We start from the raw sequence: 25947 nt of genomic DNA, 5'->3' as shown, positions 1-25947 counted from the left end.
AAGCAATGGACATAATAGACCAGTAAAGCAATTTTAGTACCATATCCTGGTCTACGCAGGAGTATTAAGGCTGGCAGATAGTGCCCCAAGTTTGGAAAAATATAGAGAGATAGGTATAAGACACATGTAAGCATGTTGGGCATCATAACAGACAGGTGTCTTCAATAAAATTGTAATTTCTGACTTTTCTTATTGCCTCTGCCCCACGTTGGGCGCCAAAAATATGTTGTGGTTTAAAAACAAACCAAGTAAGAGGCTCTAAGTCAGAAATAAAATTTAATGAGAAGAAAAGGAAAAAATAAAATAGAATAAAATAAAATAAATACAAAAAGAAAAACCAGTGACAGAGTCAGAATACAACCTGATCAGGGTGATGGAAACAGTCCAGACGAGGTGGTCTTCTTGAAACAGAAATCTTGTAGAAAGGTCTGGTAGCTCCGGTCCTCTGGGAATCCAGTGGGAGAGGGCTGCTTCTACTGTCCCAAATCCCAGCTTATATCCAGGTGAGAATGCTTGGCTCTTCCCCATGGGCGGAGCATCTCACAATGGGATGATGAGTCATGGAAGAGAGCCTTAATGGCCCATTAAAGAGAGAGATAACTCCTGGAGGGAGTTATCTCTGAGTCATGCAAAAGGCATTGATGGGCCATTAACTGAAGATGGTGATAGAATACACCCTAAACTACAACCCAGGACACCAAGTCGCCCTAAAGGGTTAGAAGTCTGAGGTGTGAGTGTGCCCCTGGCAACAGGCTGTGGGTTCCAGCAGGTCCCCAAGGAACTGTGCAGCTCCAGTAGCTGTCAGAGTTGTTCAAAGCCCGTGGTCAGAGGCTTCCTAGGAGGAGAATGAAGGATTACTCCTGTTTCCTGTTCCTGTCTGAGCTTGGTAGCTCTGGCTTACCATTACTCCAGCACAAAAGTACAGAAGACAAGAGAGAGGTGGGAGAGAGTTAGACAGGGAAACCAAACACTGCCCGTGGTTTCAGAGACTCCCAGCTGCCCTCCTTCAGAAGGGCTCAGCACCTCTGAATTCCATGGCCAGGAGCTCTGTCCTCAGTCCAGCATCAGCTTCTGGCTTCTTAGGGGTCCTTGTGAGGGCTGCACCAGTGGCTTTAGCAGGGATGACATCTGCTGCCACTGTAGCAGTTGGTAATGCAGAAGAGGCCAAAGCCCCCAGAGCTGATGGGCACTCCCTGAGAGCTGAGGATGCTGCCAACAGCAGCAGAGGTGGAGGATCCCACGGCGGTGTTCTGTGGGTAGGAGCTGAGGATGGGGCCGGGCAGGGTCACCACCATGGGCGACGGCTGGATGGCCACGGTGGAGTCCTGGCACTGCCTGAGACAGGGCTCATTGCAGCTGTTGGCCAGCGGGGTGGGGCCACAGGGCTGGCAGGGATGGCACTTCTCTATGCAGGACATGGCTTGGGGCATGAGGGGCACGTGGAGAGGGGGCAGGAAGGAAAAAAAGCACAGGGATACATGAGGAGCAGCCCATCACTAGATCAGGAGTAGTCAAATAACATGCAGGGCCAGGAGGTGGAGGCTCTGCAGAGATATATGAGGGGTCGTTGGCCTCATCCTGCCAGGGCCTAAAAAGAGCCATCAGCTCCTATGTAGCCACGGCCCACGCTCCGAGTCCAGATGACAACTGATCACAGTCCCAGCCTCCCTGCACTTCAAACCTTCTCCCCACTTCTCTCTTCCATGACAAACAGCCCCAAGAGCCATCGTAGAAGACAGCTGGAATCAGTTGAGAGGTCCATTGAGTTGATATTTCCTTTTAGAGAAAGCAGAGAAGGAGAAAGGGTTTCCGACTCCCAAAGAGAACAAGAGAGTTCAAGAGGCAAGAGAAGGGAATGAGTGAAGAGCTGGGCTGGCTTTTATCACGGACCTTTGCTGTCCCAGGCTGACAGAGGGACACCTTGTGGAGGTGATCATTTTCTGACAAATTCATCTCGAATGCAAAACATTCCAGCTGACACCATGGACTAGGATTTGACTTTTTGTATGAAGACTTGGTTTTAATGTAATAGGAGGAGAGGCCCATGCATTTCTGTATCAAAACACATCAGTGTGAGCAGAGGACTCAGATCATCTGCTGGACAAGTCCAGAAAAGGCAAATTATGTAAATCTGAGCCACCCTTTGGGGTCTTTATGGCCCTGTTGGCAAGAAGTGGCCAGTTTCTGGGTTTGACCATATCCCACCTAACATTGTATCAGGAAAATTCCACTGGCTTGTTTTGTCTGCTCCTATTCTGTTATCAGGGAGGTGTCATGGGTGAAGAAGGGGTGCAGGGACCCTCCCTGATCTCAGAAACAAAGGTCTGGTAGCAAATGTCATTATAAAGGGGCTGTATTAGTAACACAGAATATAAACAGGGGTATAGATAGGGATTAAACTTAGCATTCTTTCAGATGCTAGGAATCCTGTGTTCATACAGCTTTATACACACCCTGGTGGATTTTCCAAAGACACTCTCACAGACTCCAACCAGAAGGAGCTTCTGCTTCCCTCCCACACCCTGGTGCCTTATATTTTGTGTAACCAAAACCCACAAACAAACAGACAAACATACATTTTTCTTCTCACACACTGTAAGGTGATTTCTGCCATGGCATCCACACACAGACTGGCACAGGGCACTGTAGAGGCTTCCCAAATTTTCAGTGCAAGGCCAAACAGAGCAGACATGTATTGCCCACGATCACTGACTCCTTGAATACGTTTTCTTCAAAGCTCCCAATTCACATCCCCTCTGTGCATTCTTCAAACAACATCATTAGCCCATCTGAGGCCTTGCCCTTCTCCAAAATGCTCCAGCATCCCTGATGGGACCACCCCCATGGTGTCCCCAGCTGGGTGCACGGTTTGCCATGCTTCTGCATGTGATCTCTTGCCTGGACTTCTCTGCAAGTGGTTTTGGGTGCAGATTTCTGCATGAGTGACGTTGAGTCACATGAGCACGTGAGTGTTTGTGTGTCCCACCTCACAAGGGAACATGCTGCTCACAGTGGGAATTCCCTCTGCTGCTCTGCCCACAAGCTCCACAAAGCAGCCAGGACCAGAAGGAGATTCAGTGCAGCTGAACAGCAACAGATCAAACCTGGCAGAGATCTGCCCACAGCAAGGGCACTGAAATGCAACCTTCTGTATCTTCAGCCATCTCTATCCTGCACCTGCAAACCTCCATTTTCCTGATGACTTCAGGCCCCCTCAAGGATGTCTTCATGACAGTTCAGATTCTTAGTTCAGTGTGAGTGAGAGTATTTGGAGTGCATCCCCGTAGCTGGAAGTCTTGTCTCCATCCCTCACCAGCACAAGACATGGCTGTTGTTCCAAGTGCTAGAGAGTACAAGAGGATAGGGTTTGCTTTATGAGTTCCTCCTTTGAGGCAAGGGAGCATTACTGGCTCATTGTCAGTGTGGTATCCAGCAGAACCCCCCAGGCTGTTTCCTGCAAATCTGCTTAAGAACTTGGCAGTTCCCAGCACATACTGGTGCATGGGGTTGTTCCTCCCCAGGTACAGGACACTGCCCTTATGTCCAAAGGGGGAAACATGAGTACCTTACTGCCCTCCCACAGGCATGGTACCAAACCAGCTCCTTCCCACAGTAGCTTTTAAAGTGCTCACATTGGCTGGGCAGTCTGTCACAAACATCTGCACCTTGCACTGAAATCAGCAGTCCTGTGGGTCATCAGGGACCAGTGAGCCCAGGTACCTTCTGGGCATTGCTGGGTCCTTGAAGAACTGTGGCTGCTTTGGCCAGGGGATGTTCACCACCTGGGCAGATTTCAGCTGAAGCTCTTTGATTTACAGGGCCACCCTCAACTTGCAGCCTCAGCTGATGAAAAGTACATTGCAGAATAATCAGATGCCCAGCATTGAAGATCTCTCTCTCTATTGTAGTCTAAGTATGCACCAAAATGAGAAAGAGCAAAAGCTCAGGATTTGCCAGGAGGCTGAAGAGGGCGAGAAGTGCTGCTCAGGAGGTGCTCTTTGGCATTTCTCTGCTCACCAGATCCACACACCAGGGCTTTGCCTCCTGTCTCTGTCCCCATCTCAGTCCCTTTCCTTTTCACTGTGCAAACAGTGGCTGGAAAGCTCTAAGTCCTGCACTTATGCCTTGCACAGGCATAGAACTGCACTGTGGATGGGGTGGCAGATTTCTCCTAATTACCATGCCCTCAGTTTGCTCTCCCCCAGCCAGCACTAAGCCAACCCATTGGAACCAGGACTCCATCACCTTATTTCAGAAATTTATGGGTTTACCCATTAAAATACCTTTTCCCCACCAATCAACTTCCTCCCTCACCTGCTGAGTTGTCATGTGTGGAGAAACACTGAACAGCTGCTTCCAAACTATCAGAGGCTAAACTAAAAGAAACCCAAAACTCTTTGAAAAGAACATGACACCTGTGTTTCCCAGAGCCCTGAATGCTCTGACGATGCCCTGAGGAGCTGAGGAGCTGTTGTGCTTTCAGAAGCCCGACCATCATCAAGGAGCACACAAAAGCAGACACACTCTGCAGCGATGCAGAGATGTTAGCTTGCAGAGTAAATGTTATGAACAGAAAAGGGAGCCTAATGAAAAGTACAAGAAACCACTGAGACAGTCCACTCTTGGCTGTGGAGACAAGCAAAGGCAAAAGGTGTAGGAGCCTCATTCCAGCCCTCCACACACAGCAGAGGCGTGACTGTTGTCACACATGCACTGCACTCTCTCTGCAGGGTGGTGCATTTTCATTGTGCTACCAAGAGTGTTCTGCTGTATGCTGAGAGTCTTGCGAAGGAAAAGGATTCTTGAGCTGGAAAAAATTATGTTCACCACGGCTGTGCCAGCGTGTGTCCTGCTAATCCAGTCAGGTGGGTGTATTTATGTCCTTCTTGTCTCTCATGGTTTTTAGTAAGTTATTTGGAGGTGCTCATCAACAAGAGGATGAGGTCAGGGAGAAATGTAGAAGAGGGATGGATGTAGCAATCTGGACTTTTCATTTCTTTGGAAAAACAGCAAAAATTGGGGCAATCTTAAACACAGAGCAAGTGAGAGATGGAAGCAAACTCCTCTGCAGACACACTTATGCCTGTGTTGCAGGTCTTGTTGGAGGTGATCCTCTGAAGCACTTCTCTGATGTGCTAGTCAGAGTTGGACAGCAAGTGGTTCTTCCCTGCCAGTCCACCACAAAGGAGAGTGTCACTGATTTGAACTTCTTCTGGTACCGCAAGTTCCCAGGAGAAACTTTGAAATTTCTCATGCAAGCACATGAAACTGCAAAGAATGACAAGTTCTACAGGGACCGATTCTCTGTGAGGGTCTACAAAAATAAAACAGCCCCCTTAGAAATAGCAGAAGTCTCTCTTCAGGACACTGCGATTTATTACTGCGTTCTGAAGCACCACCTTAAGCTAAGCCAAGTTTCCGTTCGTACAAAATCTGTCACCAACAGCACAGGAGGGGTGAGGCGCTACATCCTCCAGTCTCAGCTGTGCTTTCATACCTGAAATGATCCTCTCCTTCTTACACTGGCCTTTCCGACTTCTCCCATCCCAACTCCTCCCTATTTTCCTCAGTCCCCATCTATGCAGAGGTATTCAGAGCAGTGGCTTAGACAGGCATGACCATAAGACTCTTTGCAGATAAGCTGAAACATGACTTTTCTTACTTCCTCATACAGAAACACACATGCCTCAAGAAACAATCAACACATCTGGACATAACATCCAATTGCAGGGTCAATCCTTACCTGCGCTTCCAGGGAGCTGACACTGCAGAGTCCAGAGCTGCTGGGACATCCTGTCCAAAGCTTTGACCAGGCTGTGGGCAGAGCCAGGGGATCCATGTCTCTGCTTTGTTCCTGGCCAGCCCTAGCCCTTGGCATAAGACCCTCATCTTGCTCCTCTTCACAGAGCAGCCAAAGAAGACAAAAGCAGCTTTTACCTTAATGCCTTCAGATGCCGGGGCAGAGTCATCTTCTCTATGTTGCAAATGAGATGAGATCCTCCCACACCCCAGCCAGCATGATGTCTGCTACTTTGGAAAATACTTACAAAGAGAAAAGCTAAGGAAAGCCTAGTAAAACTAGGAAAACTGAAAAACCTAAGCAACCACAGCACTGTAGTCCATAAGGCAAGAGGTTCTGTACATTTAATACAGTGCCATGATATGATCAGATAATGAAAACTTATTGAAGACAAAGATGAAAATGATGATCACGATGAGAATTTCCCCTGGGTTGGGCTCTCGGTTTGGTAGAGTTGGAAACTTAAAGGCAAGATGGTTCGGGCATTCCAAGTAGAGCCGAAGTAGAACTCAGCTCAGCCTATTCTATGAGGAGAAGTCCTGGAGCTGCATTGATCCTGTTGCTCACAAAAGTTTTCCCACCAGGAAACCTTAACTGCGGTACACTGGGCATCACTGTACTGCTGGGACCTGAAGGACACCTTCTTGTGTCCTGGCTAGAACAACCAGAAAAGACACTGAGGGTGCCCTGGAAATTTGACTGGTTTATCTTTATCAACTCTCAGCTTTTAGGTTCACAAGTCAGATGAATGCCAAAGGAGTAACAGGACTCTGTCTGTAGCATAGTGTGGGGTGAAGGAGAGTAATGCAGGGACAACAAAGATATAAGCAGGAAAATGTGGGGAAAGTTGGGGGTTGTGAATTCACAGCAGTTCTCATCATGCGGACTCATATTTCTGGGGTTATTTCCCTCTCTGGGAAGGATGACAAGAAGGCTTTGTTCCTGAGAGCTCAAGCAGGTCTGTGCAGCCCCACCATCTCCCTACCACCATGTCCCACTGCCCCTCTGCTGTTTCCCGTAGGTGGAAGTCACAGCGGACACAGCCCCGATGTCACCAGTCGTCCACAGGACAGTTGTACAACCCAGCAGAAAAAACCGGCAAGAACAGCGCAGAATGATCCCGGGCTTGTGAGGATGCAGTGGGGAGATCTGAGCTGTGAAGGGAAGCAATGTCGGACAACGGAGGAGGAGTAGAGGGAGTCGTTTCCACACTACACCCACAAGCAAACCCGCCCTTGTGCTGCCCGGCGGGGCGGCGGCGCCGGGGCCCGGGGCGGGTGTGTCGGGGCGGGCAGAGGCGCCGGCGCTGCCCCGGCGAGGCGGGGCCGGGCGGGAGCGGCCCGAGCGCGGCTCCGCTCGGCTCCTGTGCGGCTGCCGCGGAGCCGGGGCCGGGCACGATGGCGGCCGGGCTGCGGCCGTGGCTGCTGGCCTTGGCCTTGGCCTTGTGGCCCGCAGGTGAGAGCCGGGCGGGGAGGGCAGCGAGCCCGGCCCGGGGAAGGAGGGACAGCGAGAGGCAGGGTGAAGGGAAGGCGCAGGGAAAGCGGCTTCGGTGTTTGCAGCAGCAGAACTGGGACAGAGGAAGGGACAGGGGCAGGCTCTGCCCGCGGCTTCGGCCGCAATGTCTGAAGCTCAGCCCCGGGCGGGCTCGCAGGGCATAGCCCCGGGCACGGCTCCTTTCCCCGGAGAAGCGAGGTGCGGATGTGGCTGTGTCTGGACCAGGGGCACCGGGCCGGCAGAGGAATAGCCTCCGGCTCTGGGTGCACTGCGCACGGTGCCTGTGCTCTCCCTGCGCCGGGCCGGGACACCGGGACACCGGGACAAGGCCTCGGTCCGTGCTCGTTCCCTGCCCGATTGCTGCTCTCCCTCCGCAGGGCTCCGGGCACAGCTGAGGCTGCAGGAGACCGGCGGAGGGCTGCGAGCGGCCGGGGACTCCGTCACCCTCTCCTGCCTCTTGTCCAACAACACCTTCGAGGGATACACATTTCGGTGGTACCGTCAGGCTCCCGGAGGAAGCCTTGAGTGGGTGTCTCTCATCAACTTCTCGGGCAATGTAAAGAAATACGGAGCAGCAGTGGAGGGTCGGGCTACAGCCTCACGGGACAGTGACCAGTCTCAGTCATCTCTGTTTCTGAGGGCTCTGCACCCCAGCGACTTTGCCCGCTACTTCTGCACTATTCACACGGGGACAGGAAACCTGGCTGAGCTTTAACACAAACCTGCTGCGGCCTGGCACGGGGTGTGTTAGATGTAAGGAAGTTTAGAGTCACCAGGGGCCAGGAGTTGATGTGTCTCAGCTCTGTTCACAAGAAGTCAAATCAAAGGCAGGTGTTTGTGGCCTGAACTGCACACTGCCAGGATTCTAGTTAATTGACAGTTTAAAACAGAGTAGAATTGTGAGTGACAACAACATCAAAAAGCATTAAAATACCTTGGCCCTGCTGAAGCCTCACTTCACCCCCGGTTTGCCTCCAATACTGCATTTCTGATTTCTCTACCCTTCTGTCCAAAGGGACAATGGGAAAGGGGTGTAGGGTCAGTTCCTAAACTTCTCATATGGCTCCTTCAGAATTAACCTGCTCTGGTCTGGCTTCTCCACAGGCTTCATCTCCCTCAGGTCACAACCAAACAGTTTGTGAGTTTGTCCAAGCATGGAGACTCCACAAGGTGCCTGGAAAACCTGCACCAATGCTTGGTTACCCTCACACTGCGAGGCTGCACTGCCATATGCCATATGCCATATGCCATATGGCTCCATATGCCATAGTTCCAAAAAGCCACTTTCCTCTATCTTTCTCTGGGTCTTATTTCTGAAAAGGATGCACTACTGTGTGGAATAATCCTTTGCCAATTTGGCATCGCCTGTCCTGGCTGTTTCTCCTCTCAGCTTCTTGTCCATCCCAAGCCTGCTCACTGTTGGGGCAATATGCAAATCAGAGAAGGCCTTGATGTTCTTTGAGCATTACTGAGAAACAGTTAAAGCATCCCCCTGCCTGTGTCACCAGCACTACTGTGAAAAAAAAAATCCCACTGAAAATGACTACAGCTTTTTGAACTGCCTCAGGTTCCATTTCTGCAGCCTGCCGAAGTCCCTCTGGGTGGCAGCAGAACCCCGTTGTGTAGCAGCCCCTACTACTACTGTTTCATTAAGGAATTTGCTGGGGTTCATCTTTATTTCCATCTTCCAGATCAGGGCTAAAGATGCTAAAAAGGGCTGGACCCAACATTGACCCTTGGGGTGCCTTGCTAGAAACTGGCTTTCAACCAGATCTCATGCCATTGACCACAACTTTTAGGGATCCTCTGTCTATCCACTGTTCTGTCCACATCACTATCATTCAGCTGAGACTTCATCAGCTTCTCTCAGGAGGACCTTGTTTTGAAAGACAATGTTGAAAGCCTTCCTGAAGTCAAAGTAAACAATACGCGCTGCTCTCCCCTCATCTACAAAGTCAATCATTTCAACACAGAAGTTCATTATCAAGTCTGTCAAGTGTGAGTTCCCCTTGGTGAGTCCTGCAAATGTTCTTGTCCTTCATGTGTCTGGGAATGATTTCCAGGGTTAGATGCTCAATCAGCATCTCGGGGCTTGAGGGAAGTTCTCTAGGTCCTCTTGCCCTTCTTGAAGACAGCAGTGACATTTGCTTTCCTTCAGCAGTCCTCAGATACTTGCCCAAAATACCAAGATTATTCAAAGCTTATTGAGAGCCTCCTTTCTCCAGCCTATTCCCCTTACTTTAATTCCTGAAGACCCTCCCTGATGCATGGCGTTTTGCCCTAGGAGGTGCTGTATCTCTCTAAAGCCAGAAGGTATTACATGAATCTCTCAGGATGGAGAACTGTTTTATTAATATCCCAGGAAAGGTGATTGAAAGTTAGGAAATCTTACATGTGGGGTGATACTGCAAAACCCCACAATGTCACAGCCTCAGATGGGACTCTACTCAGGACAAACAAGACTGCACCCTGACCATGTTCTATACTTCTGCAGGATTTAGAATTTCGGCAGGGTTTTCTTAGAAGTACTGAGAAGTCGACCCCGTTGTAAGGGCTCACAGAGCAAGAAACCGGGACAGCGAGGGAGGCGATGGTAGCGCCGGGACAGCAGCCTTCATCTGCCGGGGTGCCTCTGCTCATCTGCCTACGCAGCTGCCAGCGTCGCTCCGGGAGCCTCCGTTTCCCTGAGTCTCCGCCCTGTCCTGTGCTGCCCGGCCGTGGCCGGCGCTGCTCCTGCCCGGCGGGGCGGCGGCGCCGGGGCCCGGCGCGGGTGTGTCGGGGCGGGCAGAGGCGCCGGCGCTGCCCCGGCGAGGCGGGGCCGGGCGGGAGCGGCCCGAGCGCGGCTCCGCTCGGCTCCTGTGCGGCTGCCGCGGAGCCGGGGCCGGGCACGATGGCGGCCGGGCTGCGGCCGTGGCTGCTGGCCTTGGCCTTGGCCTTGTGGCCCGCAGGTGAGAGCCGGGCGGGGAGGGCAGCGAGCCCGGCCCGGGGAAGGAGGGACAGCGAGAGGCAGGGTCAAGGGAAGGCGCAGGGAAAGCGGCTTCGGTGTTTGCAGCAGCAGAACTGGGACAGAGGAAGGGACAGGGGCAGGCTCTGCCCGCGGCTTCGGCAGCAATGTCTGAAGCTCAGCCCCGGGCGGGCTCGCAGGGCATAGCCCCGGGCACGGCTCCTTTCCCCGGAGAAGCGAGGTGCGGATGTGGCTGTGTCTGGACCAGGGGCACCGGGCCGGCAGAGGAATAGCCTCCGGCTCTGGGTGCACTGCGCACGGTGCCTGTGCTCTCCCTGCGCCGGGCCGGGGGCACCGGGACACCGGGACAAGGCCTCGGTCCGTGCTCGTTCCCTGCCCGATTGCTGCTCTCCCTCCGCAGGGCTCCGGGCACAGCTGAGGCTGCGGGAGACCGGCGGAGGGCTGCGAGCTGCCGGGGACTCCGTCACCCTCTCCTGTCATGGGTCCGGCTTCGTCTTTGGGAATCATTTTATTTACTGGTACCGTCAGGCACCTGGAGGCCGGTTGGAGTGGATATCCTATATCAGCTCCCCCTCGGGCAACATAGAGGAGTATGGGGCAGCAGTGAAGGGTCGGGCCAAGATTTCTCGGAACAATTCCCTGTCCGAGGCTTATCTCTCACTGCGGCTCCTGCATGCTCAGGACTCTGCTCGGTACTTCTGTGCCGTCACACGGGGACAGGAAATGCAGATGAGCTTTAACACAAACATTCCGGTGCCTGGCAGAGGTTGAGTTAGATGTCGGGAAGGTGAGAGTTGCAGGGCCTGGGAGCCAGTAGGTCTCAAGGCTGTTTTCAGGAAGTCAGGTGCCATCACTAGGCACCACAAGTACTCCTGGCCTTTACTGCACACTGCAGGGATTCTGATTTATTGCTAATTTCATAAAGAGTAGAATTGTGAGCAGTCACTGCAGGGATTCTGATTTATTGCTAATTTCATAAACAGTAGAATTGTGAGCAGTCACAAAACCTTTATCCCTGTTTGCACCCAGCCTAATCCTCATAGCTTCAGAATTCCTGAATTCTCAGCCTCTTCAAAAAGCAAAGGGACAATAGGAACTGTGTGAAATCATTTCTTTACAATCACTGGTCTTCATCTCTACTGCTTCTTGTTCCCTTCCTCCCTCAGTCTGCAGTCAAATAGCTGCACCACGGTTCCTTCACAAGAGCTGCTGTCCTTCAGAATCAACCCATTCCAGCTTCGGTTCTCCAGGGGCTCCACTTCCCATTGTCATGACCAGTTTATGAATATCTCCAAGAATGAAGACTCCAGAAGGTGCCTGAACAGCCTGCGCCAGTTGCTGGGCACCCTCACATTTTGAAAAAGTGTTTCTCTCTGATGTCCAGTGACAGCCTCTTGTGATTTTTTGTTTGTGCTCATTGATCACTGTCCTGTCAATGGGCATCACTGAGTAGAGCCTGGCCACATCTTTGTGTTTCTGTACACTTATGACTACCCCAACCAGCTTCTGCTTCTCCATGATGAACAATGCCAGCTCTGAAAGCCTTTTTAACTTGGAGAGATGTTCCACTTCAACAGATGAAAAGCAAAGAAAGCTGAGTCTGCAAGATGAGAAATAAAGGTTTTATGCCCTACTTCTCCATCAACAGGCAGATTTTTAGCCATTTCTAGGAAAGATTTTTTTTTCTCAGAGAACAATTCCTTGGGAAGACAAAGGCCGTCACTCCAAATGTCCCCTTTCCTCCTTTTCCTGAGCTTTATTTCGGAGAACCAGGTATTACAGTGTGGAATACTCCCTTGCTCAGCTGGCAATAGTGGTGCTACGGTGTCCTATCCCAGCTTATTGTCCAAGCCCAGCCACTCCCTGGCGAGTCAGTGGGACAAAGAAAAAAGGCCTCTGAGCACTGATGAGCAAAAGGTTAAAGAGCCTCGCGTCTATAACGCTCTTTCCTCACAAAAAAAGCCCCACACGCCGCTGTCTCTCGTCCCTTCCTGCACCGGCCCTTGTGCAGCTCCTGCCCGGCGGGGCGGCGGCGCCGGGGCCCGGGGCGGGTGTGTCGGGGCGGGCAGAGGCGCCGGCGCTGCCCCGGCGAGGCGGGGCCGGGCGGGAGCGGCCCGAGCGCGGCTCCGCTCGGCTCCTGTGCGGCTGCCGCGGAGCCGGGGCCGGGCACGATGGCGGCCGGGCTGCGGCCGTGGCTGCTGGCCTTGGCCTTGGCCTTGTGGCCCGCAGGTGAGAGCCGGGCGGGGAGGGCAGCGAGCCCGGCCCGGGGAAGGAGGGACAGCGAGAGGCAGGGTCAAGGGAAGGCGCAGGGAAAGCGGCTTCGGTGTTTGCAGCAGCAGAACTGGGACAGAGGAAGGGACAGGGGCAGGCTCTGCCCGCGGCTTCGGCCGCAATGTCTGAAGCTCAGCCCCGGGCGGGCTCGCAGGGCATAGCCCCGGGCACGGCTCCTTTCCCCGGAGAAGCGAGGTGCGGATGTGGCTGTGTCTGGACCAGGGGCACCGGGTCGGCAGAGGAATAGCCTCCGGCTCTGGGTGCACTGCGCACGGTGCCTGTGCTCTCCCTGCGCCGGGCCGGGGGCACCGGGACACCGGGACAAGGCCTCGGTCCGTGCTCGTTCCCTGCCCGATTGCTGCTCTCCCTCCGCAGGGCTCTGGGCACAGCTGAGGCTGCAGGAGACTGGCGGAGGGCTGCGGGCGGCCGGGGACTCCGTCACCCTCTCCTGTCATGGGTCCGGCTTGACCTTCGAGAATCATTATGTTCGGTGGTACCGTCAGGCACCTGGAGGCAGATTTGAGTGGGTGTCCTGGATTAGCCATTACTCATCACAGATTCAGTTTGGGTCCGCTGTGGAAGGTCGAGCTACAGCCTCCAGGGACAATTCACTCTCTGTGGCATCTCTCAGCCTGCACCTCCTCCGTGCTGGGGATTGTGCCCGCTACTTCTGTGCTGTTCGCACAGAGCCACAAAATCAAGCTGAGGTTGAGCACAAACCATCTGTCAGCATCCCAGCTCTCTGCCTCAGAGCTGGAAGGGGCCTATGTTGCCCAGATGTTCAGAGTTGCTCCCAAAGAGTCATGTAGACACAGCACAGAGTTTTAAAAAGTTTGATTCTAACAAGGATATCCTATCTTTTGTTGTCCTTAAATAAGCTCTAATCTTTATGGTTATCCTCTTTCCATATGTCATGCAAACTCACTTCTCAATGCTTCAGCTTTGATGCAATTTTCCTGTTTGCCTTGCTTTCCAGTTTTACAGGTACCCAGTCCAAATGGTATGGTGTGTGAATAGTCCTGCTGTGAATTTGGACACAGCTCGTGTCCACTCAGTCCAGCCCATGGGTTTTGCCAAGGAAACAAAAGCAGAGGAAAGGGGGAATTCTAGAGGGTCATCTGGGGACTCAATGGGGAAGGCTGTGTGTGTCTCCGCGAGATCTGAGATTCCTAAAAGGATCATGGGGTTTTTTAGCAGATGGATTTGCTGGATCCTGGACATCACAAACAGAACCACAGGGACACAGTGGAGTAGATTGATTGCTTCAGCTGTTGCTGTTTGTTTATCCTTGTCTCTTGGGGCTGCAGGTGGCCTTTCTCAGGTGAAGACAGAGGCCTCAGGCCCTACAGTAGCGAAGATCTCGGAGTCTGTCTGGCTCACCTGTCACATCTCTGGTGTAGCCATCACTGATAGCAGCTACGCGTGGGACTGGATCCGGCAGACTCCTGGCAAAGAGCTGCAGCACATGGTGATGCAGTATCCTTTCACACGACTCCAGCACATTGCTTCATCCTTCCAGAACCAAGTCAACAGTTCTGCAGACCCCTCCAGGAATCAGTTGTGGCTGCAACTGCTCTCACCAGCAGCTGCAGACACAGCCACCTATTTCTGCAGCATGAGAGAACTTGAAAAGGGCACAGTGCTTGAAACACATTCAGGGCCAGGGCAGAATTGGAAGGAGGGGCTTTCATCTAGCCAGGTCTTTTGTGGTTGCTGCAAGGCAGGGCTCTTCCTTCTCAAGACTAGTCTGGGCTGTCTTTTTAGAAACAGATGCAGTAGTAAGAACAGCAGTCTCCCACAAACAAACCCCAAACCATTAATGTGTTAACTCCTTCCTTCCTTCTCAATATTTCCCACAGGCAGAAGAAACAGGGAAAGAGGGTGGATTTGTTGGGTTTTAAAAATTATAATGTTTTTGTTTTAAGTAGAGTTAATTTTCTTCATAGTAGCTGGAAAGGGACTATGTTTTGAATCTGTGCTGGGAAGTGTTGGTAATTCAGGAATGTCTTAGCTATTGCTCAACCGTGCTTACATGGAGCCAAGGCCTCTTTTGCTCCTCATTCCACCCACCAGTGAGTAGCTGAGGGTGCACAAAATCTGTCAGGGAATACAGCTGGTTCAGCTGACCCCAACTGACCAAAGGGGTCAGCCAGGCCATCACGCTCAGCATATCAAGATGGGGAAGAAAAAGGAAGGGTGTGGACAGTGAGCATTTTTATTGCCATGTAGCCACTATGTGTGATGGAGCTCTGCTTTTTTGGATTAGGGTGGACGCTTGCCTAACAATTGGAAGTGAATGAATTCCTTGCATTGCTTTGCTTGCACATGAAGTGTTTGCTTTATTTTTTACACTCTCGAGTTACTTATTAAACCTATGAGTTTTCTCACTTTTACCCTTCCAATTCTCTGCCCCATCCAAGAAGGGGAAAAAAGAGCAAGCAGCTGTGTGGTGCTTAGTTACCATCGGTGGTTATATCGTGACAAAGAAACACAATGGGCACTGAAAGAGCTGCAGTTTTAACATGGAAAGGTGGGACTCAACTGCATCTGGGTATTTCATGATGTTTAGGGAGTCTCAGAATAACACTGCAGTAACACATAACAATAGTCAATTAATTGTATCTGAGGAAAGAGTGGCACTGCACCAGGAACTTCACTGCTAAGATGGACTTTCCCAGGACTTGATGAAAAACTCCTTCCCTGCACTCCCAGCTCTGGCTACATGTGAATAAACACAAATGTTCTTCTTCTGAGCACTGAGCATTCATTAGTCTATTTTGGGGTGTAGGCTTTCATGGAAGACACAAGGAGACGTATGCAAGTGCATCCATGGGCCTGTGTTCCTGAGCACAGTGCCTGAGGCATCCCATACAGGAGCTACAGGTGCCAGAGGGACAGGCAGTTGTCCCCAGGCTTTGCTCCAGTTGCCCCCTTTGGCGCAATGAACAACTGCTGTAGTGGATTAATGTCAGAGCCATTCAACACAGCATTGCCAAAAGTGACAAACACAAAGGTAATACCACTTCATATCTTCTGTCACCTCCCTCTTTTCTTGCAGGTTTCAGCAGCCCAGGGATTCCCCCAAGGAGATATTCCAGCTCACTTCAAATCACTGCTTTTAGCTGTCCTGTACACAGTGGATGGACAGTGATTTACTGTTTCACCTTCAATATCTAATTTTCTCCAAGGAATCTGTGACCAGGTGTTATTTTTTGTGAAGAGCATCCTCTGGAGCAGTATTAGATGTTCAGAAGTAGAACAATGTAGAGGAAGAGGAAAATAAAAGCCAGCGCTTCAAAGGCATGAAAGTGGAGACATCACCTGCCACTGAAAAAGCCAACAAATGTTTTTGTTGAACCTCCTAGCATAGTGTGAACTACGTACCCCAGTGACTGAAAACAACTGAACCACCACACACAAACTGTCTCCCTCCCTTCTCTTTTCCTTTCCAAGGCAGAAACATGGTGGCCCTACCTTGTCTTTTTCCCCAGACAGCTGTGTGCACACACACAAATTTGATTCCCACAATTACTCAAACAGCAGAAAACTGTTTGTTTCCCAAGACCAATTTCTTAACCATTCAACCTGAGAACTTGGCTCTTGCAAACAGGTCATTTTAGATATCTGATCACCAGCTCCAGTTGAACAATTGGGCAAGATCCTTCTTTATTTAGATGTTTCTATTTTTTGCAAAATGTAGAAGATGTAAACTTCCCTTAAGTACGATGTTTGATCTTTGTATACTTTAAAGCTTAATCAACAAGAAGGGAGACTTTGTGAAACAGAGCAGCCAACAAGTCCTAAGTTATGTCCAAGTGTTAGACAAATAATTTGTTTCTAGAATTGCTTTGTTAAGGTTTGGGACTTGACATCTGTCCTGGTTCCTGCATGAACAGGGTTAATTTTTGCAGTAGCAAAGAGAGGGCATGGCTAAGATACAGATGTTATTCTGTATTACCTGTATCCCTCTATAAGGGAAAGGGATCCTCTTCCTCTCTTCATGGGTGTTCCTTCCAGTCTCAAAAATGTAGCAGGGGAAACCATCCTGTATTTGTTTGCTGTTGTGAGTTTTCTGTGTAAATAGTCTATTTTTCATGAACCTTTTGGTATTAAAATCGTTGCTGTTATTGTTTGTTTTCTTATCTCATTGCTGTTTCCACTTAATTGTTCTCTTCTCAGCCCATCTTCTTCACCTTTTGTGCCTCCAGTTCTTAACTCCATCCAACTGCGAGGGGAGGGGAAGGGAGAACAGAGCAGTGGGGAAGTGAAAGGTAACAGCAGTGGTTTTTTGGAGAGTCTTGGGGGGGACACTTAATTGGGGAGTGCCATTCCTAAGCCACGGCAACATGCTTCAGTGATCTCAGTCCTAATGGCAGTTTAACAGAGCTTGGGGAGAAGGATGTACCACTGATAGTGGACACAAACAATCCAGAATTTCTGGGCCACAAGAACATCTGGCAGACCTCCCAAGATAAGGAAGAAACTAACAAACCCAACTCAGCAGTTGTGTTAAAATCAGCTCCAAGTGGGTAAAAGATAATTCTGTCAGGCAGATCCCAGCCACCAACACATGGACCACTAACCCAAGAAATGCCCTGACCCAAAGGAAGAGAAAGACGGAGCATGTGGACTAATCAACATGAGAAACAAGAGAATGATTAACCAATAGAATAAAGACTGTTAATAAATGAGAGAGCTATATTCTTGTAGCTAATGAATGCAGTGGTGTGTTTTGGGGTTTTACCTGTTTTCTGTATTTGTTCCTTGTTTTATACTGTTTTTATATATCACAATGGTTTTTCCCATGTATCCCCATGTTAAACTCTCCTTGGTTTCCCCCGAGTGATTGTCAGGTGTCAATCACAATTAGGGGTCTTGTCCATCCTCCACAGCCTCGTCCAGATGCCTGGAAGGTTCTAGTGGGGACGTTGAGTGATTCGGCAGAGTCCCAGTTCTCTTCCCCGCTTTATTCCTTGATTTTTTCTACTGTCTGTCGTTTATCTTCTTGGGTCACTCCCTTCCCCTTCAGGATTGGTCCCAGGTTGCCTCCTTCCCATTTCCCCACCCCCATACTTAAGGTGCAACCCAGCGAGGTAAGCTGGCTTAGGTGGGCTGACTCCTGGGTGGAAAGGAGTCAAGTGGATTTAGTAAACCTCAGTTGAAGTCTGCCACCAAAGTCCATCCTTTTTTTCTCACACTGTTCATGCTTCTGCCGAGGCAAAGACCCACATGATCAAAGAAGTGTTCCAGAACATGAAATCGTGCCTTTGCTGTGATGTTGTGCCAGAGCTAGCCAGGGAGCGTGGGCGAAAGCGCCGAGAGATGCACCGAACCGCTGCAAATGAACACTAATTCCTTTGTTTGCTAAAATGCATAAATACCAAAAGGTTTTCATAGTTGATGTGCTTGAGTTGCAGAATGCCACTGAGCCCAGGCTTGAGCAACTCTGAAATAAATACTCAATGTCTCCTTTGAGTGTATGATTATTATCTTGTTACACACCAGCTAAGCAATCCAGTTTTTGTGGACAACAAATTCAAGCTCATCATTGTGTTCTTCTCTTTGTCTCAGAGCACAGAGGAGGATTTTGGTAAGAGCAAAGATCCTTTTAACTTCAGACCCAACAATTACCAGTAGCAGATGCATGAAGAACAAGACCTGGATGCCAGAAATTACACTTTCCACTAGGAATCTCTCTGCTACAGACATCAGAACAAGGACGTGGAATCACTCATGGTTGTATTGTATTTATCCTTTATGAGTTTATTCAGGAGCCCATTTTTCATCATTTTAGACTTCTGACACAATACTTGACTTACTGCTTCATCAAGAGGTACCATTCTTGAGGTTCAAGGAGATAATCTCTGACGATGAGCAGCTCTCCTAGACCCCTCCTCTGTCCAGGACCATAACCCATGGGATTCCTCCCAGAAGATCCCTGAAGAGCCCAGATTTTGCTCTCCTGAAGTTCAGGGCTCCAGTCCTGTTTTTGCATTGCTCTCTTCTGCCTGGATGCTGAATTCAAACAGTGCATGGTCACTGCAGCCAAGGCTGCCCCGACCACCTCACATCCATCACCAATTCTTCCTCACTGGTATGTAGGAGGTGCAGCTCTCCAGCCACCTGTGTCAGCAAGTTTGCATCAGCACACTCCAGAAAACTCCTGAGTGTGTGTGCTCATCTGTGCTGTCCTGCCATCAGACACTTTGCACACTTCAAGAACCCCATGAGGACCAGAGACCCAGAGACAAGGAATATCCCGTTTGTCCCAAGACGACCTTGGCTTTTTCTTTCCCATCAGGTGATGTGTAGTAGCCACCCACCAAAGGGTCCCCACTGCTGCTGTGGCCTCTAATCCTGACCCATCTGCTGTCAGCTGGCTCACTTCACATCCCACAGCACAAGTTCCAGCTGTTGTCTCAGACAAAGGACAATGTCCATTCCTTGCCTTCCCAGCCTGTCTTCCCTGAAGCCTGGCTTCAGTCACTACAATGCTCCCGAAAACTCTCCCACCACATCTCCATGGTCCCACAGCTCTGCCTCCAGCCCACAGAGTTAGAACTCAAAGGCTGAGAGAGCTGGCGGTGCCCAGCCTGGAGAGGAGAAGGTTCTGGGGAGACCTCAGAGTCCCTTCCAGTGCCTAAGGGGCTCCAAGAGAGCTGGAGGAGGACTTTGGAAAAGGGCCCAGAGTGACAGGACATGATGGAACGGCTTTCCACTGCCAGAAGGCAGGGTTAGATGGGATATTGGGAAGGAATTCTTGGCTGTGCGACTGGTGATGCCCTGGCACATATTGCCCAGAGCATCCCCATCCCTGGAAGTGTCCAAGGCCAAGCTGGACTGTCTTTGCAATAATCTGGGATAGTGGAAGGTATCCCTGACCATGTCAGAGGGATTGGAAGTAGATGATCTTTATGGGCCTTTCCAACCCAACCCAACCCGGGATCCTCTCTTGGAGAGGAGCCCAGGCCATGTGCCCTGACCTGCATTACACCACACACTTCCCTTCCTGGGATTGTCTCTTCCCCCACAGATACTCCCTGTGTATGTGCACAGTCTCACAGTGCATCCCTTTCAGCCCTTTGTTTTTCCATTATTTTGAAGCCTGTCCTGTTCATATAATTCCTCACCTGTTTTGTACCTACATTTCCTGATGGGCACAGACTCATTGAGTCCTTTCTTTGTTACAAAAGTCAGGGGTGGGCTCTTGAAGCTGCAGAGCCTCAGAAGATAAGTCTGCCTCTGGCCTCAAGGGCTTATGATACAGAAGTTGAATATCATGAAGGATTTGATCAATGTGCAATACCTCCTTCATTCTTTGATCTTCAGTCTCAAGGTTTCAGTGCATCTACACAACAAAGAACAATAATTTTGCCTAGTTTCTCCTCTTAACTAAAAGCATGAAGACATTCTAAGGCACTAAGTCACCCCCAGACACCAATTCTAAGAGCCCAGAGGGCACATTCCTCCTGCTTTTGAGCACTGAAACAATGGGGAATAAGTGGACAGCTTCCTGCAAGTCAGAAGAATTTTCAGAAATGCTTTGACATAACAGGAAAAGCACTAATTATTTCCCTGCTTTCTATCTAGCTTAACTCCCTCAGGCTTATCAGAAATGTCATATAATCCCCCAAGTTCTCATTTACAATTCAACTTTTCTGATACTATTTATGATCCTTCCTTGAAAGCAAAACGGTGTTTCTTCATGTGGTACGTTGGGTCTCAAACCACTGAAGAAGTCATGTGACTGCCTGTATAATCCAAAATTCTGTGCAGTGGAAGAGGGACAGTTTTTACAAGGAAATAGATCACTGTGTACCGGGGTCGGAGTACCACAGTGATATAAACAGCATAGAGACCTGTACAAAAACAAAAAAAGGAAAAAAGGTGAGATATTTTAGGAAAGAAAAGAGATGGGTGACTGAAATAATTAAAAAGATAATTAGAACATTCTTTCAAAATTGTCTTTTACCCTGGAAAGATAAAGGAGCACATGAGGATTCTAAAAGATGGAAGAAAGGGAGAATTTGAAAATTCTGTTATTCAATCAAGCTACCTTCAATCAAGCTACCTGAAATCATGTAACTATTCCATTAATCATTTTTCCTTTCCAGTTTTGGAAGTAAATGTACATCTGGATCCCCTCATTAACTTGCACCCATGGATAATTAGGCCTAATATCCGGCTTTTCATCAACTGTTTTTACAATGCTTTTGAACAGCATGAGAAAAGAGTGAATTATTGGAATAAGTCTCAGCAATGTGACGACACATAAACTTATATTTGGACCAGGGACAACTCTCACTGTTATACCAAGTAGGTGACATTTCTTTACTTCTAAAATTTCATTTAAAATTAAGGTGGGGGTGAACAAAGGAATTTAAAGGCTTGGGGTCACTGTAAAGATTTTCAGCTGCAATAATCCCTTGAGTGCACTCGCTTTCCAGCCAGACTTTCAAGCCAAATCCTCAGCTTGGATCTGCTCAGGAAGGTTTCCCAGGAACAACTGGGCTGACTCTGCAGAGCACCATTATTCCATGATCCACAAACACCAGCAGGGCACTACTTAGCATGTGATAACTGATTCCCAGTTTGGGCAGCACTCTGGCTCCAATTTCCTGTCAAGTGTCCAATTCTCCAGTGGACTTCCACTGCCTGACTTGGGGCAGGAATGCAGAGCTCAGTGAAGAGTTCACAGTGGTGAGGAGTTTTGAGACAGATCTGTAACTGCCTGGTTTGAGAAGTTCTGGTTTGACACCGGCACCACACTCACAGTGTCCCCAGGTAAGCAATTCCACTGCCCTGGGGACAGAGGAGGAAGGAGGTTAAATAGCCTTGGACTGAAATTCTCACAAGAGCCTCATCTCCAAGAGCTCCTAGAATGGAAGACAAATTGTCTCCCATGTTGTGTGGGTTCTGAAAAGACCAGTGTGCGGAGCAGGGATTATAAGAAGCCTGAGTTATTCTGATCTTTCTTTGGAATTCCATGATGTACAATAAAGGTGCATGTCACCCCAAGAAAATTTGCCATTCTGAAGAAAGACCTCTTCTTTCCACGTTCTTCCATGATTTTCTTTTTCTAGCTAAAGACAGCTATTTTAAGAGGTGCACAGACTCTGGGATTCTGTCTGACAAGAAAAGATGTTGCGCCTTAACTATCCAAGTCCCTTTTGAGACTGCTGAAACACTTAATTAGTTGAAGCCAAAATTTCCAGGATGTGAGCAACCTGTCCCTTTTGATTCTGAATTTCTTTGGGAGTTACTAATATGCATTTTAAGATGTTTAGAGCACAAATACTTCATTAGCCAATCTTTTGAGAACACTCCTAAATCAAAATTACATAAAATAACAACCATTAGTGTCACTGTGGGATACTCCAGGCATATTCTGTTGAGGGCTCAGTGAAGGGGAGAGAAGGTTTTCTTTTTGGTTCAGGTTGGATTATTCCAGATTAAATATTAATTGAGAATGCTAAAGCCTATTACTCTTTGGAATATAGGTCTCCTTCTGTGACTTTATAAGACTATATTGAAGGAGAAGTACAACGTTCAGTCCAAATTGATTCTTGGAATATAAAACACAAATCCCTTCCAGAAGCAAGCAGTGGTAGGAATTCATGGCTGTATTGTCAGGTAATGCAAACTAGTGGTGCTCGAGGGAGGCTTCTGGGGTCAGATAAAATGATTCCTCTGCTCTCTGGACTACAATTACATTGTGTACATTATTTCATTCTGATGATCTTGCCCAGGGAGCCATTGCAGAGAAGCAGCTTGTTTGTATTCTGGTTGTTTGGAAAGCCTGGAGAGGAGACCACATGAAAAGCCTTTCAAGGTCTTATCAGAGAACACAGAATGCACAGGACTGACAGGCTCTGGCCAACCATGGTACAACACCTGGAGAGGAAATGTGTGTAGGAGGAATAGCGAAATGAGCCCTTTTTGATTTACGCATTTTAACTGTGTGTTACTGCTGCTCTCGTCTTTGGGAATGGAACTCAACTGACTGTGGAGCCAAGTAGGTATCCTTTATATCTTACCATTTAGTCAGTTGTTACTCTTTCATTTTTCCCCCTTTTTAATATTTTATTCCCCCCAAAATTCATGCAGATAGTCATTCATGTTTTTCAGTCATTAATTAGACTTTCTGTGCAAAATCTTTTGCATGCAACTAGACAATAAGAATATTCTAATCCCACTTCTAAATATTGCCAAAGAACTTGAATTCCACAAGGGAAGTTCTGTCTGCTATCATTCTGAATTCCTTTGGGACATACAACTATCTTTTTCAGGCTTCTTAATAAGATTTTCATGGCCATTTTTGAGTTTTAAAGTCATGCTTGGATACTCTAAAGGGAAATGAAGTGTCTGCAGAAGTTGGCATACAAGTTCCTAAGACTATTGAGTCAGACAAAAATACAACACTGACAGCAGAGCAGAGCAATGTAGAGAAGCATAAAATAAAATCCTATGCAACATTTCTGCACTAGTTTAGTCGTACTAAATTGTTCACAGTTTGGATTCAACTGAACTGGTGAAACCAAGTTAATTAATGTTTGAGTTCTGTTAGGCGTATGGAGGGAGAGTAAAAGAAAAAACAGTATTCACTTATGTCTCATAAATATGCAAGGCAATCCAGATAGAATTGTTACATTTTGGAATTAAATTCCTGAGAAAGCAGAATAAGTGGACTCTTGGAGTGGCATTCATAACTGTTCCCTACTTGTTGGTAGGTATAAAATCAAGGATGCACAAGCTTAGGCAAAAAGGAAGGTGCAATCCTCTGTGATTAAATCTATAAAATATACCCCTCATACCTCTTTCTGTCTTTAATTTGATCTTTTGTAAGAAGTAGCAAGAAATAAAGACCACAAAAAGACAGTGATTTATAGTGCTACAAATTAGTCACAGCTAGAGTATATGTGAATTTTTGGTCACTCAGCACTTGGGCAAGGCTGCAGTAAAATCCATCCTGTCCAAACCATGCTTTTCTTTACAGACATGCATAACACCTCTGTCTCTCAAGTCATTGTGATGAAATCAAAGAAATTTGGAGAAGGTGGCAGCTCCGGGAAAGCAGCTTGTTTGGCAAGGAACTTCCTTACAAAGAACATCAGCTTGGAGATGCCCTCTGAGGAGGTCGTATACAAACAGAGCACATCCGTTCTGACCTCCGAGGGGTTGTACAATGCAATCAAAGTGGTCAAGGTGACAAAAGACACAGAGGTGACCTGCACGGCCAAATCTGACAACAGCATGATAACAACAGAGCCAGGTACAGTTTGGTGGCACAACTGTCACTAATTTCTGGAGACTGTGGCCTGTGGGGCTTTGTGTTCTCCTTCTTGACACCACAGCCCTGGGCAGCCAGCAGAAATGACAAAGTCATTTGGTATTTCAGCAGGGAGAGCTGAAAGATGTTTCAAAGCATCTGAAAGAAATGCTTTCAACTTAATTAGTTGGAGAGTCCATATTTGGCAAAGAAGTGGGAAGACACAATCAATTTGTTCCAAAAGAGAATTTCCTTCTCTTTTCTTCAGGGTAAGACTAAATATCTTACCCTGTAGCAGCAAACCTGCTGCAGCAGAAGCTGCAACAGCCTTTGTAAAACCTACAAAAAGTTAAAGATGGGGTGTGTTGGGAGGGGTTTTTTATTAAATAAATTTTTATATTTTGTGGGTGAGTTTTTGTAGTCCTAAAGCTCATTCAAATTAAAAACAAAACAATGCAGGAATGCTTCTGCTTCCTGCAACTGCATGGGGAAATTGTCTCCCCAAATTAGTGTTGGAATTAACTTCTGATCATCTGAGCCCCAGCCTGATTGTCAGAGTCCAAACTTTCCTCAAGCTGCTACAGGAAATATTACATGAACATTTATTTTAATCCTGCAAAACACATATGTTATATAGTTTAAAATGCCTTTTCTTTGTCATGCTACAGAAGTGGAGGCTGAAGAACCAGTAACAGGGGCCGGTGCCAAGGTTTGCAACAGCACAGACTCCTCAGCACAAGGTGAGTGACCCAAACAGGCTGTGAAGTGACATTGCTATCTGGGGGATAGAGACATGGAAATGTATTTTCTCCAGGGCAGAGGAATGAGAACACAACACCTTCAGCAGACACAAGCTGCTGTTCCAAGGCAGCTCCTGCAGTTACACACAAGCCCCACGAAGCAAAAAGCAATGCAGACACACACTGGGCTCCCCTGTTGTTGTTATGTTCTCTATCATCTGTTCCTTTAATGCTCTTCCTTTCCCTTAAACTGTCACCTGTGGGTTTTCCACTTTCTGCCAAGATCACAACATCAACAACCAGACCATGATGTCTCCCCTCTTTTCTGGTCACTGAGCAGATGCTGAAGGGCAGAGGGTGAACATGCTGTCCATGGCTGTGTTGGGTTTGAGAGTCCTGCTGGCAAAGAGCATCGCCATCAACACCCTCATGAGTATCAAGTTGTTTCTTTTCTGAGGTAAGGGAGCACCCAGCTACCAAACAGTGGTTCATAGGCCCCAAGTCATTAAATGTAGTTTAAACATCTCTTTACTCTTCCAGACATGAGGAATGAAGGCACGAGGAACCTGAAGCAGAGCAGGAAAAAAGGTGAACCAACAGCACAAGGGGCTTGAACAAGCAGGGGCAGAGCTGCTGACAGAGACCACCCAGGACACAGGGCAGCACCTTCCCCTGAAGACATTGAATACTGATCATTCCTGCCTGGCCAGCTGATTTACACTGAAGAGTTCTAAGTGCTTTTGCTGTTTCCTCTCCTCTGAGAACTGAGGAGAGTGCATTTATCCTCATCCTCCTGCTAAGCAGATCTCCCCACTACTCTGGCATTTGCACACAAGTGCCCAACCTGCTTCAAGAGCTTTGAAAACTCCAGTGCTCACTCTAGATACATGGCCTTTGAAGAGCTCCTTTCCCAGGCATGTTGTGTTACTGCCTGGAGAACTGCAGTATTACTGCTGAGGGAATTCAAAGCCAGGAGTTGCCTTTTGGAGCTTTGGGTAAGATTTAACAACAATAATGTGTATTGCAGATGAGAAGAGCTGTGTAGGATCTGAGGTGATTCAATTCAACCAGATAATGTTCATTTCTTTATTAAGCCTGCATTTCTTCTGCCAAATATATCTCATGTGCATTTTAGGTTCCTGTACGTGGAATGAAAATAAAGTTGTTCATAGCCAAAATGCTGTGGGTTTTCTGTGCTCTTTCTTCTGAAGCTGGAGATTGCTGAAATCCAACTCACCTAAAGCCCACTGGGATTAGAAACACAGCTTGATAACATAGATTCCTGCTGGCTGAATTTGTCCTTTCCAGACTCTGTGCAGGGAAGTGTCTCTCTGGCACATTCAAAAGCCTCAGTGAGGAGAGTCCTTGCTGAAGGCATGAGGCAGGAGAATGCTCCTATCAGCAGAGA

The 25947-nt window shown here is 48.5% G+C and overlaps 1 protein-coding gene, 1 long non-coding RNA gene and 1 gene segment (V, D, J or C); all 3 read left to right on the top strand.

Moving 5' to 3' along the window:
- The first annotated feature begins 7194 nt into the window (after positions 1 to 7194).
- On the top strand, positions 7195 to 8297 carry LOC136372333 (Ig heavy chain V region 3-like). The segment is given in 2 exon segments: positions 7195 to 7255; positions 7672 to 8297. Coding segments are annotated over 2 exon segments (396 nt in total).
- Positions 8298 to 10745: 2448 nt separating this feature from the next.
- Positions 10746 to 11642, top strand: LOC136372339 (uncharacterized). Its single transcript, XR_010745476.1, has 2 exons — positions 10746 to 10777; positions 11426 to 11642. It is a non-coding gene; the product is annotated as an uncharacterized lncRNA (long non-coding RNA).
- Positions 11643 to 12377: 735 nt separating this feature from the next.
- On the top strand, positions 12378 to 25717 carry LOC136372094 (uncharacterized). Its single transcript, XM_066336559.1, has 9 exons — positions 12378 to 12488; positions 12906 to 13335; positions 13507 to 13514; positions 13838 to 14006; positions 22493 to 22545; positions 23527 to 23802; positions 24468 to 24539; positions 24880 to 24996; positions 25080 to 25717. The coding sequence occupies exons 1-8, from the start codon at positions 12431 to 12433 to the stop codon at positions 24993 to 24995; spliced, it is 1182 nt and encodes a 393-aa protein (XP_066192656.1). The 5' UTR covers positions 12378 to 12430; the 3' UTR covers position 24996; positions 25080 to 25717.
- The last annotated feature ends 230 nt before the right edge of the window (positions 25718 to 25947 follow it).

This window comes from Sylvia atricapilla, chromosome 27 (assembly GCF_009819655.1).
Source record: "Sylvia atricapilla isolate bSylAtr1 chromosome 27, bSylAtr1.pri, whole genome shotgun sequence".
Taxonomy (NCBI): Eukaryota; Metazoa; Chordata; class Aves; order Passeriformes; family Sylviidae; genus Sylvia; species Sylvia atricapilla.
Note: the sequence above shows the minus strand (reverse complement) of the source record. Positions and strands in the feature narration are given on the sequence as shown.

Coding starts and splice junctions, on each gene's coding strand:
- LOC136372094 (XM_066336559.1), top strand. CDS start 12,431: ATGGCGGCCGGGCTGCGGCCGTGGCTGCTGGCCTTGGCCTTGGCCTTG. Junction 12,489..12,905: donor CTTGGCCTTGTGGCCCGCAG/GTGAGAGCCGGG, acceptor CTCCCTCCGCAG/GGCTCTGGGCACAGCTGAGG. Junction 14,007..22,492: donor CTGCAGCACATGGTGATGCA/GTATCCTTTCAC, acceptor ATTTTAACTGTG/TGTTACTGCTGCTCTCGTCT.